This window comes from Oryctolagus cuniculus, chromosome 7 (assembly GCF_964237555.1).
Source record: "Oryctolagus cuniculus chromosome 7, mOryCun1.1, whole genome shotgun sequence".
Taxonomy (NCBI): Eukaryota; Metazoa; Chordata; class Mammalia; order Lagomorpha; family Leporidae; genus Oryctolagus; species Oryctolagus cuniculus.
The window spans coordinates 26,571,028-26,585,534 of record NC_091438.1 but is presented as its reverse complement, the minus strand read 5'-3'; the positions used below and the strand labels follow the sequence as shown (position 1 = coordinate 26,585,534).

Genomic DNA, 14,507 nt, shown 5'->3' with positions numbered 1-14,507 from the left:
ACAATGGCCGGAGCTGCACTGATCCGAAGCAGGAGCCAGAAGCTTCTTCCAGATCTCCCACACAAGTACAGGGGCCCAAGAACCTGGGCCATCCTCCACTGCTTTCCCAGGCCATAGCAGAGAGCCGGATCGGAAGTGGAGCAGCCAGGACTCGAACCAGTGCCCATATGGGATGCCAGCACTGCAGGCAGCAGCTCCACCCACTACACCACAGTGCTGGCCCTGAGAGATGTGTTTTCTATCTGCCAGCTTTCTCCCCAAATGACTGCAACAGTGGGAGCTGGGCCAGGTCAAAACCAGGGACAAGAAACTTCATCCAGGTCTCCCACAGGGGTGGCAAGGACCTAAGTATTTGGGCAGTCATCTGTTGCCCATCAGGGTCTTGCATTAGCAGGAAGCTAGATCAGAAGCCGTGGTGGGACTCTATATGGTGGAACTCCAGAGGTGGGACTTTGTGGGATGCTGGTATCCCAATTGGCAGTTTAACCCTCTGTGCCATATGTCTGCCTCTAATCTGGTAAATTAAGTTCTCAAACAAACTGACTTTGGGAATAAACAAATAATAATTAAATTAAATATTAAGTCATTCGGTTCCTGAGAGTGTTGGTGGAGAGAGTACTCATATTTGTAAACCAAGGGCTGGCTTCTTAATTCACTTTACAGATCGCTGAATTAGAAATTTTTGCATTCTTAATGTTTCAGTGGGAACCACTAATTATTGATTAATTAGATTTAATGAAAACACACATTGCTGAGGAATTTTGAGATTTGTGGACAAAAGCTTAATATTGAACTTTCTTTGATGTTTATAAAAAAATAAGAGCATTTTATTTCCAGCAATTGAATTTGTAACTATGCTTTTCAAATAAAATGATGTTGGCATTGAATATTTCAAATTATAGAGTGCAGCTAAATGTGATCTTTTACAAATTTGCCAAGTGCCAATATTCTTAATGTATGCCAATAATTTGGGGGGAGGGAAAGAAACTGCAGTGGAACATTTCCATTTAAATCTGTGGATTTTGGTATAATTGCTTCCTTCAGCAATTAAAGAGGCATTGTAATGGTTAGCAAAGCTCAGGGATTAAGGCATGCAAGCACAGAGCTATTTAACAGCGCCCTCATGGGCAGGTGTGGAATCAAATCCACGACCTCAGTGCTTCTCGGGCACAGATGATCAGTATTTAGTCATGATTTGTCTGTCTCTTTTTGTCTCTCTAGTCCCTTTCCTTTCTCTTCTTACCTATCTTCATTTTCTTTTCTCCTTTTTGTCAGATTACCATTTTGAAGTATTATAAAATAGTTGTTTAAGAGTACAGACAATTCTAGTTTAAAATCAAATTAAAAAAAATTCCCTATTTTTAAGGGCTATTTTTTTTAAATATTTTTTATTTATTGAAAGGCAGAGTTACACACACACACACACACAGAGAGAGAGAGAGAGAGAGAGAGAGAGAGAGAGAGAGAAGTATCTTCCATCTGCTGGATCATTCTCAAATGGCTGCAACAGCTGGGTCTGGGCCAGGAACTCCATTTGGGTCTCCCACATGGGTGGCAGGGACCCATTTTGGCCGTCCTCTATTGCCTTCCAGGGTGTAGTAGCAGGGAACTGGATCAGATGTGGAGCGGCCATAACTTGTAATGGCATTCATGGGGCCGGCGCTGTGGTGTAGTGGGTGGAGCTGCTGCCTGCAGTGCTGGCATCCCATATGGGCACTGGTTCGAGTCCTGGCTGCTCCACTTCCGATCCGGCTCTCTGCTATGGTCTGGGAAAGCAGTGGAGGATGACCCAGGTCCTTGGGCCCCTGCACCCACATGGGAGACCCGGACGAAGCTCCTGGCTCCTGGCTTCCGATTGGCACTGCTCCGGCCATTGTGGCCAACTGGGGAGTGAACCAGCAGATGGAAGACTTCTCTCTCTCTCTCTGCCTCTCTTTCTCTCTCTGTGTAACTCTCATATGGGAAGCTGGTGGCTCAGGTGGCAGCTTAACCTGCTGTACCACACCAGCCCCTAAGGGCTAATTTAAAAAGTATATTTGTTCTTGGATTTAGAAATATTTCTTTCCAATTCCTTTCCATGTCTTTAGAAAATCAATTATATTTGCCTTGCTGATGTTTTGTATTTTGGGGAATATTTTTGGATCTTAAATGTTCATAATGAAAACATTCATATAAATTTGACAAAATATTGGTATGTTGGATGACTATCTTGTCTCTTTCTGTCCATATGGTGCCACTTAGCTGTCTACTAGTTGGGGAATTAAGATATGGGAATTTCCTCTCCATGTTATGAATATCTAGAGCACTGACGAATATTCCTGAAAGGGTAGGTAGAAAGTATTATAAATATTTAATACCTGAACACTGAAAGTAGCCCTGGGGGAACACACAGAAGTGGGGGAGCAGACATGTAAACAGACCATGGTGACAAGGGTGTGTTGAAAGCTTAAATAGGGGCATGTATGGGGCATCTCAGAGGAGGCTCCCAGAGAGGAAGGCAAGGAGCTGAGTGGTGAAGATTGAAGAATTGGCTTGAGCAAGAAGCACAAGGAGGGAATCTAGGTGTGATGAGGCATCAAGCTCGAGAGTGCAGGCGCTCACAGAAATTTTCACAAGAGACAAAACGTTTTTTCTACTTTGTGTCCTGTTGTATTTTCAGTGCCTAAACCTTCATTTAGTATGTAGTAGGCAAAAAATGCATATTTGTTGAAATAAAAAGTTCAATGAATTGTAAGAAGTCCTATGCCTCTGATGTGGATTTCTCTGGGGAATATTGAGAAATGAAAGATTTTGTCTGCTATACTAAGATCTGGATGTCGTGCTAAAGACAATGGGGAGTCATTTAATTATTTAAAATTTGGAAATGAGTGATGGGGCTTATGTCATGGTTGATGTTGGTTTGAATTGAAGAGTGATTAAATTTAACACAGGAAATTAATTATAAGATTATTTTAGCAGTTGTACATAAGAGTTGTGGCACCTGGAATGGTGACTGAAATAGAGAAGGAAGGCTGAATGTTAGAGATATTAAGAATAGAGAATCAGCAGGACTTGATGACCAATTTGGAGCATGGATATAGAGGAAGTTGGAACATGGATGATTTTCAGGTCCTTTGCATGACTGACATATTTGGGAGCTGATTATGTGAATAATGACTAGAAATGAAGGAGGAGAAACTACCCGCTTCGTGAATGACAAATTATTATCTCTGGGGCAGGCATTGTGGCGTAACAAGGTGCTGCCTGAGACTGGCATCTCATACCAGAGCACCTACTGGCTGCTCTACTTCCAATCCAGTTTCCTGCTAGTGTGCCTGGGAAACAGAAGATGGTTTGAATACTTGGGCACCTGTCTTCCTCATGGGATACCTGGCTGGAGTTTCTGGTTCCTGGCTCTGATCTGGCTCCAACCATCACAGCCACTTAGGGAATGAACCAGTGGATGGGATATCTCTGTTTCTTTCTGTCTCTTTGTCTCTTCATTGCTCTTTCAAATAAATAAATACACCTTTAAAATTATTATCACTAGACTAGATTTTTATCCTGAGTTCCAACTGTTCAATATAACTATGTACTTGCTATTTTTATCTGTACATTCCCTGTGCACCCAAAAAGCAACATGTCCAAATATTGACTCCTTATCTTCCTTCTCTGTTTCTTTTACAGTGTAGTGTAGTGTAGTCTAATGGTCAAGAGCGCAGATGCTTGAGTTAGAATATCTAGGTTTGAGTCCCGCATGCCACATACTAGCTTTGTGGCCCTATGCAAGTTATATGGCTTTCCTATACTTCAGTCTCCTCATTTCTGAGGTGAGAATAACAGTAGCTACCTCAAAGGGTTGTTATGGGATAGAATAAATTAATTTATATAAAGCACTTAGATTTGCACTTCAGAGATTCCTGTGAAGTAGGCAGGAAAGACTCCAAATAGCAGGATTTGATTGCCAAATGTTTTGACTTCTGATAAAAACATATGTGTTGAAGGTACATGAGTGAGAACTGTGAAGGCAATCAGTGAGCCTTAATTATTTAGAAGGGAGTAGAGGGTGGACATTGTGGTGTCGCAGGTTAAGCCACTGCCTGCAATGCCAGCATCCTATATGGGCGCTGGGTCAAGTCCTGGCTTCTCCACTTCCAATCCAGCTCCCTACTAATGTGCCCCAGAAAGCAATTAAAGATGGCTCAAGTGTTTGGGTCCCTGCACCCATGTGGCAGACCCAGAAAAAACTTCTGGCTCCTGGCTTCTGCCTGGTCCAGCCTTTGCTGTTGCAGTAATCTGGGGAATGAACAAGCGGATGGAAGATTCTCTCACTCTCTCTCTCTAATTCTACCTTTCAAGTAAATCTTTAAAAAACATTAGAAGAGTGTGCAGTTCCCGAGTCCAGTTTTTATTCTCAATGCAAAGTTCTGTATACTTAATAAAAAAGGACAGAAGAGTGCTAAATATAAATGTGGATTTACTTTCTAGCCAAACACATGACACTTTTTTGCTAGTTTGCATGCCTGATATATTCTACTTTGCTTTAATAATGTTCAAATGAGCTGTTATTACAAATGTGTGGTCACACAAGCATGCATCAAAATAGGTCCCGGCATGAAGAAATAAAGTGATTAAACCTCCTTCTTCGTTTCTTTTCTTCTTTTTTTGAAGAAAATATTTTATTGATTTGTTAAGTAGCATTATTCAGGAATTTAATACCTTTATACTTCCTCTTTGGCATGTATACATTTAAAAAAGTCATCTATGGTCTTCACAGCTCAGATTACCTCCAGCTCTTTTCTCTGGGTATTTGTTTTGTTTTGTTTTGCCTTCATTCCTTTGGATTCTAGATTAATCTTTTCCATTTTCATTATAGGCAGAGAGTACATGCTGTGTTAATTTTGATTAAATTTTATTGATATCATCTGAATTGGCAATTATTCTAATATAGTTCCTGGAGAATATTAAAAATATTTAGTTAGATATATTCAGTCTTATAATGAGAGTATTGCTTCTCTCTCTTTAAGAATTATGTTTATTTATTTAACTATTTAAAAGGCAAATCGAGAGAGAAAGAGAGGGAGATTTTGCATCTGCTGGTTTACTCCTCAAATGTTCATAATAGCCAGGGCTGGGAGTCTGCCTGGAACCAGGAGTCAGAAACTCCATCCAGGTCTCCTATGTAGGTGGCAGTTGCCCAAGCACTTGGGCCATCATCTACTGCCTTCTTAAGCACATTAGCAGGGAGCTGGATAGGAACCAGAGCAGCTGGAACTTGAAGCAGTACACCAAAATGGAATGTGTGTGTTCCAAGTGATAGCCTAACCTACTGTGCCACAATGACAGTTCTAGATTTCTGTCTTTTGTAAATTTCAATGTAGTTAAAACATTTTTTAAAAAGATTTATTTATTTAAAAGGCAGAAATAGAGAGAGAGAAGGGGGAGGGAGGGAGGGAGGGAGGGAGAGAGAGAGAGAGAGAGAGAGAATCTCCCATCTGCTGGTGCATTCCCCAAATGGCTTCAATGGCCAGGCTGCACCAGGCTGAAACCAGGAGTCAGGAGCTTCTTCTGGTTCTCATATGTGGGAGTTGGGCCCCACACACTTGGGTTATCTTCCACTGCTCTCCAGGCACATGAGCGGGGAGCTGGATCAGATGTGGAGCAGCAGGGACCGGAACCAGCACCTATATGGGATACTGGCACTGCAGATGGAGGCCTAACCTTGTATACCTCAGAGCTGGCCCCAGTTTAAACACTTTTTAAAAACTATTTTATTTGATGGGGCTAGCATTGTGGTTCAGTGGCTTAAGCAGCTATCTGTGATGCTGGCATCCATTTGGGTGCTGGTTTGGGTTGTGGCTGTTCCAATTCTGATCTAGCTCCCTGCTACCGCACCTGGGAAAGAGCAGAAATTTTTATTTATTTTATTTAAAAAGAAAGATAGAGGGGGGGGAGAGAGAGAAAGAGAGAGAGAGAGAGAGAGAGAGAGAGAGAGAGAGAGAGAGGAAGAGAAAGAGAAAGAGAGAAAGAGAAGGAAAGAAAGAGGTGGTAATTTTTCATCTGCTGGTTCACTCTCTAAATGCCTGTAACAGCCATGGGATTGGCCAGGTTTAAGCCAGGAGACCAGAACTCAACACACGTCTCCCAACATAGGTGGCAGGGACACAAGTGCTTGAGCCATTATTGGCTGCCTCTCAGGTCTGCCCTAACAGGAAGCTGGGTATCTGAATTAGAGTAGTTGAGTCTCCAGCCAGGCCCTCCAATAGGGGATGCAGCTGTTCCGGGTAGTGACTTAACTGCTGCAACAAATGCCCGCTCCCTCCAGTATAGTTTCTGTATTCCCTTCTTCAATGGTTTTTCAGTGTGAATATCTTTATGTTACCATTAGATTTTTTTTTTTTGAAGATTTATTTTATCTATTTGAAAGACAGAGTTACAGCGAGAGGCAGAGACAGAGAGGTCTTCCATCTGCTGGTTCACTCCCCAGTTGGCCACAACGGCTGGAGCTGCGCCAATCCGAAGCCAGGAGCCAGGAGCTTCTTCTCGGTCTCCCATGTGAGTGCAGGGGCCCAAGGACTTGGGTCATCTTCTACTGCTTTCCCAGGCCGTAGCAGAGAGCTGGATTGGAAGAGGAGCAGCCGGAACTAGAACCGGCGCACAAATGGGATGCTGGTGCTTCAGGCCAGGGCTTTAACCTGCTGTCTTCAGTGCTGGCCCCGTTATCATTAGATTTCAAACCCTGCGTGCACCTTAGTAGTGTTCATCTAGCATGAAGCCGTGCCTACTATATCTCCCTTATAGTCTTTGATTTCTTAGGAATTTTTTCATGAATAAATAATAATCTTTATTTCAGGTGGCATTGTTTAGAGCAAATACACATCTGTAGTTTTACTATTTTTCATTTTAGTCCAATGCATACAGTCAGATTTTAAATGAACTTTGAATGAACTTATGTACTTAAATGTCTTATGGTTAGGAAGAAAAGCCATTCACATCATTTACAAGCTGTTTGGCATTATTTCTTCTCTCAGAATATACTCTAGTACTTGCAAAGTAAGTTTGTTGTGGCAGGGGAATTTTGCTCAAGTAACTGCATTCTAACGTATCAGTGAAGCTAAAGGGATAGGTTTTGGAGCATTCTCACTGGCCTTTTCCTGTTTCATAAGTTGCTCTTCAGTGAAATCTCACTTATATTTAAGCTCTGTCCTGGCAAACTTCCTACAAAACTTATAGTATGGCCCATACTGTTATCATTCACTGAATTGTTGAGTAGCATATCTTGCCTTGGAGCCAGTGTTTGGTTCCCAAAGCTTGGTGAACCTCAGAATCCCATGAGAGCTTGCTAGGAGTACAGGTGCCACATGTGTTCCACTGAATATTATGGATCTGCAAGTTCCCAAGTGACTACAGTTAAAACAGTTTCTGGTGATTCTGGAACAATTTTTTGAGAAGCACTACTGTTGAGTCATTTTGAGTGGAATTCTTTGGTGATTCCTCTGAGAGTTATGAGGAATTGTAAACGTGTTTAAAAACTATTTCTTAGCATATTTGTGAATTATTTGATATTGCACCATCAACAATGATGTATGTGGCATTATATATGCAATTTACACAATACTTTCTGATACAGCTTATTGATCTAATACATATTAAAATGCCAGTTTAAAGATGGCATTTGTGGCCGGTGCTGCAGCTCAATAGGCTAATCCTCCCGGCACCCCGGGTTCTAGTTCTGGTTGGGGCGCCAGATTCTGTCCCGGTTGCTCCTCTTCCTGTCCAGCTCCCTGCTGTGGCCTGGGAGTGCAGTGGAGGATGGCCCAAGTCCTTGGGCCTTGCACCCGCATGGGAGACCAGGAAAGCACCTGGCTCCTGGCTTCGGATCAGCGTGGTGTGCTGGCCGCAGCGCGCCGGCAGCAGTGGCCATTGTGGGGTGAACCAACGGAAAAGGAAGACCTTTCTCTCTGTCTCTCTCTCTCGCTTTCCACTCCGCCTGTCAAAAAACAGGATGGCATTTGTAAAACTAATTTTGCCTGTATGGGAACAAACAAAACTCAAGTTGCAATATTTTTTTCTGCTGTTAATTTCTAGACACAATAACTCTACTTGATCACACATTTTGTATTTCTTTATTTTAGAAAAACTTCAGTATATTTAAGAAGATACAATCTAATGTATCTTTAATAGTGTTCAGTACTTGATGGTGCTAAACTTGATCCTGAATTTAGAGAGAATACTGATTTGTTAATCACCAAAATGTTTAAGAATCGATTTCAGCATTAAATGTTCTTCTTAATGATATTTCTCTGAAAACAGATTGATAACACACAGAAACTTACTGCAAAGTTTTATTAAATATAGCTAGATGAATGAATGGCATGGCATATTACAATGAAGTGTTTACAATAATATGCATACATTAATATTAACCATAAGCCCTCTCCTGTCCTTTATAACTTTTCAAATGTTTCTTTTAGTGCTAAATGTAGAATTCTTCATGTACGTGATACACTGACAGGTGAGAAATTAGGAAAATTACTGTGGAACTTGACTGATAAATTTATAGTTGGTCAGAATTTCTTGATGCCTTCATCTGTTATTTCTTAATTTTTTTAGGGACTTTCTTCCCCGAGGATCAGGCATCGTAACAAGACGACCTCTCGTGCTGCAGCTTGTTACTTCTAAAGCAGGTAATGAATGAGGATGCTTACTGCATGGATGGCCACATCCCATGACACCTGTCATTTCCTTTCCTGGGCATTAGGTCATACCAACAGAAACGTTTTTGTGTTCACTCTGCTATGGGCAGCTGCCTAAAATCTTTTCAGAATGCTTCAATTTTCACTGCTGATTTAACTCTTTTGATTACATTAAAGGGAAAGTCTCACTTGTATATAAATTCTTAACAATATTTTATATGTCTAGAAAATAATATTTGATCATTGTAATCTATCTAAATAATTTTACAATATACATAATCACTAATACTCTTTTGGTATGCTTCCTTTCTGCATTGTCGCTCCCCCTCTTCGTGGAGGAACGACACAGGACCCTGCGCTGTTCTTTCAGTCTGCTCGGCCCTCCCCGGGTTTGCTGCTGGTTCTTCCCGGGTTGGCTACTATCCCTTCCACCTCCGTGGAAGGGCAGTTCCCCCTGGCCGCATTCCCCACTTCCGCAGGGGAGCGGCACACCGCCGGCCGGCTCTCTGGGGGGCTGCACGGGTTCCCTTAGATGTTCCCCATAGATGTTACCCGGTGCATGCCGTTTCTCTCCTCCTTTATAGTCCTTCTCTGCCAATCCCAACTCGGCTGCCCACACGCCGAGTACGCTGCTCTCCAATCAGGAGCAAGTCCTACAGTTAATTGGTTGAACTGGAGGCAGCTGTGCGGAAGCTGTTTACTTCTCTCCCAGCGCCATATTGTGGGAGAGCAGATGCATAGAATAAGTCTTAATTCCAGTAACTTAGTCTAGTCCGGATTGCTCCCCACAGATCCCCCTTTCTTTTTATTTTTGGCGTTGATACGCGCCTGTCTTCGGTGTCCCGCGGCACACACTAGAGTTGCCACAGGCTCTTACAAGTCCTATCCATCAGGCAAACCGAATCCGGGTCCTCTCTTCGCCATGTTGTGAGGAGGTTTTTAGGCGCTGATGCGTGCCTGTGTTCGGTGCCCTGCAGCGCATACTCTGCTCTGCTAGAACTGCCTGCAGGTGTTTACAAAACCTATCAGGCAAACCGAATCCAAGCCTTCTCATTGCCGTATTGTGGGGGAGACTTATTAGTGTTGGTTTGTGCCTATCTTCGGTGACCTGCAGCTCATACTCTGGTCGAGCTTTGCTGGCGCTTACCGCCTTAAATCAGGCAGACCGAATCCAAGCCTCCTAATTGGCATGTTGAGGGGAGGCCTTATTTTTCTCTATTTCTCTATCTCCGGGCATTCCTACCTCTCCCATTTCACTTCTATCTTCCAGCATTCCCATTTCTCTTTTACTTCACTTCCAAACTTCTGTTTCTCTTATCCCTGCGGCTTTCCGGCACCTCGCCCCGCCGGCGGGTTCCCGGCTCTGCGCCGCTTCAGCCCGCGCGCCTCTCTGCGCGGCTTCCCGGCTTTGCGCGGTCCGCGGTCTCCACGCTTAACCCTTTCGCGTCTGAACCACGGCCTACGCCAGCGTTCCCTATCTATTCACGCCCCGTGCTCTCTCTGCACGCGGCGGCTTCCGCGAGTAACACAGCGTAGCTTGCGTCTCCGCCACTAGGATTCAATCTAAGTTCCCCGGGCTAGCCTGGCGAATTCAACCCAGCGTACGTCTCCGCCCCACGGTTTGGCTTCCCGTCCTTTGCTCCCCGGGCTAATCAGACGGATCCCAATCTGGCTTGCGTCTCAGCTTCTGGTTTTAACTTTTCGCCCCCTATTCCCGGGCTAACTTGAGAATCCCAAAGTGGCTTTCGTTTCCGCCTTGGCCTGCCCCCCGCGGCTTCAATTTTTCTCTACCCGGTATGTTTCCCCAAGCTTTCCTCCAACGATACTCCTCCCTCATTTCTCCTGGCCTCTCCCCACAGTCCGCGTCCGAGTCTGTTTGTTCTAGCTTTCACTTTCGCTTTCGACCTTAGAGATTTCTCCCAGCTTCCCCCCGTAGTCCGAATCCGAGTCTATGCCTAGGCTTTCAATAGCTTCTTCCGGCTCCTTTTTCGTCCGGCTTTTCCCTAGGCTGTTTGCTAGTCTCTCTCTCCGATATTTTCCCAGTTCTTCCCGTTTCTTCCCTCCTAAGTTTCATATCCGTCCTAAGTTTCCTATCCAAGCTAGGTTTCCTATCCGAGTCAGGTTTCCTATCCGAGCTAGGTTTCCTATCCGAGTCACGGCACCATTATGTCGCTCCCCCTCTTCGTGGAGGAACGACACAGGACCCTGCGCTGTTCTTTCAGTCTGCTCGGCCCTCCCCGGGTTTGCTGCTGGTTCTTCCCGGGTTGGCTACTATCCCTTCCACCTCCGTGGAAGGGCAGTTCCCCCTGGCCGCATTCCCCACTTCCGCAGGGGAGCGGCACACCGCCGGCCGGCTCTCTGGGGGGCTGCACGGGTTCCCTTAGATGTTCCCCATAGATGTTACCCGGTGCATGCCGTTTCTCTCCTCCTTTATAGTCCTTCTCTGCCAATCCCAACTCGGCTGCCCACACGCCGAGTACGCTGCTCTCCAATCAGGAGCAAGTCCTACAGTTAATTGGTTGAACTGGAGGCAGCTGTGCGGAAGCTGTTTACTTCTCTCCCAGCGCCATATTGTGGGAGAGCAGATGCATAGAATAAGTCTTAATTCCAGTAACTTAGTCTAGTCCGGATTGCTCCCCACATGCATGTATATGCGTGTGGATTTTTTGAGTCACAAAATCTAGATCTATTTAACATCTGTGTGTGTATGTATATATATGTGATTGAGTATCTCTCTTTATCTCTAGAGCTATATTTAATGGGCTGGGCTTGTCCATGTCCTTATGAACAGCATGATAGTTTGATAGGCAGGTGATTTTTTTGTTCATTTTTGTTTATTTTCATTTTATTTCAGCAACTAGTGGTGCTGGCTTTTTCATGTTTATTTGCTATTTGCATTTCTTGTGAATTCACTATTTTGTCTTTGACCATTTCTTTCTTGCGAATTTTACGACTTTTCCTATCAATTTCTTTGAAGGCTTAAAATTCAAGCATTTGTAAAAATTATACCTCCTAAACTTCAAATATTTGACAGCTTTTTTGAGATATGACTGTAGTTGACACTATATGTGCTTCAGCCAATTAATGCACAGAATTGAATAGTTTTTAGTATATTCATGGATGTGTGAAGCAACCTTTACAATTAGTCTTAGAAGTTTCATCTGTCCTAAAAGAAAGCCTATATGCTTTACTATCACTCCTTCATCCCTCCATCTTTTCCCATCAATTGAGGGAACCTACATTCTGTCTCTTTTATATGAATGGAATCACCAATTGGTAGAATTTTGTAACTGCTTTTTTACTAAAATAAAAAAAAAATCCTATGTTCATTGATGGGAAGACTTCACAATGCTCAAATGGCAGTGTTCTCAGAACTGCTCTATGAATACAGTGTGTTTCCTGTGAGAATCCTAGCTGACTTCCTTGTGGAAATTGCAGATATTTTAAACTATTTTGTTATGTGAAAAAACCTAGTGCCAGTGTGGTCACATAGCATATTAAGCTGCAGCTTGGGATGCCGGCATCTCCAATTAAACTGCTGGTTCAAGTCCCAGCTCATCCACTTCTGATTCAACTTCTTGGTAATTCACCTGGGAGACAGTAGATGATTGCCCAGGTACTTAGGTCCCTGTCCCCCAATTTGGGAGACCTGGATGAGTTCCAGGCTCCTGGCTTTGGCCTGTCCCAACCCTGGTTGTTGCAGGCATTTGGGGAATGAACCACCAGATAGAAAAGATATTTTTTTTCTCTCTCTCTCTCCCTCCCTCCCTCTCTTCCTTCCTCCCTCTCTCCATCTCTCTGTTACTCTGTCTTTCAAATAAATAAATAGATGAAACAAGAAAATCTATGTTAAGTTTGAGTCAAAGAAATAGACTTAAATGCTGTTGTTTGAAAAACATGAATTACTTGTCATTTACAATGCAGCAGTCACTGCTATAGGCTCTGAAGATAGAGCAGTGACTAGGATGAACTCTGCACTTCTGATGAGTTACTTTCTCACTGCATCATTTTTTATATACAAAGAGAGTTCAAAAAGTTCATGGAAACTTGGAACCAAAAGGTAAGTTTATTTTGGTACAAATGTTTTTTGAAATCCCTGCATAGCTTCTTTTTCAAGATACATAGCTCCAGTGAACTTTTGAAGACTTTTTGAAGACTCTTTGCATATAAGTTTTACTCATTATAGTTGTGAAATCTATATATTTAGACTTAAAAGAATGTGAATATTTGGCACAATTTTCTTTTCAGACTTTAAAATTTTATTTTTTTAATTTTATTTTTTATTTTTGACAGGCAGAGTTAGACAGTGAGAGAGAAAGACAGAGAGAAAGGTCTTCCTTTTCCGTTGGTTCACGCCCCAAATGGTTGCAATGGCTGGCACGCTGAAACTGGTGCTCTGTGCGGATCCAAAACCAGGAGCCAGGTGCTTCCTCCTGGTCTCCCATGTGGGTGCAGGGCCCGAGCACTTGGGCCATCCTCCACTGCACTCCTGGGCCACAGCAGAGAGCTGTACCGGAAGAGGAGCAACTGGGGCAGAATCCAGCGCCCCAACTGGGACTAGAACCCGGAGTACCAGCGCCGCAGGCGGAGGATTAGCCAAGTGAGCTGCGGCGCCAGCCTAAAATTTTATTTTTGATATCAGTTCTTTACCGCAAATATATTTTCATGTATGCTGAAATAACTTTCCTTAATCTATCTATATTACATTTAAAGATGCTTATTTTTTTCATCTACTTGAAAGAGAGAGACAGAGAGGGTAAGAGAATCTTCCATCTGGTGGTTCACTACTCAGATGCTTGCAACAGCAAGGGCTGGGCCATGCCAAAAGGCAGGAGCCCAGAACTCTATCCAGGTCTCCCAAATGGGTAGGCAGGAACCCAGACATTTGACCCCTCTTTGTCTCCCAGGTCACATTACAGGAAGCCACTACAGAAGAACAGCTGGGATTTGGATGGCATTTTTATGTGGGATATGGGCTTCCCACAGGGCAACTTAACCTGCACTGCTAGAATGCTTGCCCCTATATTGCCTTCTTCTAACTCCCACAGTCATTTATGAATATTTTTACTGTTTTATCATGCCAATGCCATAGTGATTTATTTTGTTGGCTTACAACTTTCTGAATTTTAAATTTATTTTATTTTATTTTTTTTAGAAACCTTTTATTTAATGAGTACAAATTTCTTAAGTACAACTTTAGGAATATAGAGAGATTATTCCCATTATACCCACTCCCCCACCACTATTCCCACCCCACCTCCTCCTCTCTCTCCAATTCCCAGCCCCCATTCTCCCTTAAGATTTGCTTTCAATTAACTTTATACACAGAAGACCAACTCTATACTAAGTAAAGATCTCAACAGTTTGCACACATACACACAAAATATAAAAACTATTTGAGAACACGTTTTACAGTTAATTATCATAGTACAACTCATTGAGGACAGAGGTCCTACATGGAGAGTAAGTGAACAGTGACTCCTGTTGTCAATTTAACAATTAGCACTCTTATGTATGATGTCATTGATCACCTGAGGCTCTTTTTTAATATTTATGTATTTATTTGAAAGACAGAGTTACAGAGAGACAGAGGCAGAGAGAGAAAGAGAGAGAGAGAGGGAGAGAGAGAGAGAGGGAGAGAGAGAGAGAGAGAAAGTATTCGATCTTTTGGTTCACTCTGCAATTGGCTGCAATGGACAGAGCTGCGGTGATCTGAACCTGGGAGCCAGGAACTTCCTTTGAGTCTCCCATGTAGGTGCAGGGGCCTAAGGGCTTGGAACATCTTCTGTTGCTTTCTCAGGCCATAGCAGAGAGCCAGATTCAGGTGGAGCA

General features: G+C 43.2%; 1 protein-coding gene across 9 annotated transcripts in view; it reads left to right on the top strand.

The window, feature by feature from the left end:
- DNM3 (dynamin 3) overlaps nt 1–14,507 on the top strand; it is a 634,013-nt gene that overhangs the window by 100,881 nt on the left and 518,625 nt on the right. For 7 of the 9 annotated variants that reach the window (XM_051857117.2, XM_008264064.4, XM_051857115.2 and 4 more), the window contains one exon: nt 8,593–8,666. The exons of 1 other annotated variant lie outside the window; for it this stretch is intronic. In XM_051857117.2, the coding sequence (XP_051713077.1) occupies nt 8,593–8,666 (74 nt within the window). Of the gene's footprint in view, nt 1–6,410; nt 6,535–8,592; nt 8,667–14,507 lie in introns of all 9 variants that reach the window. One more of the 9 variants, XM_051857119.2, reaches the window with a different exon arrangement.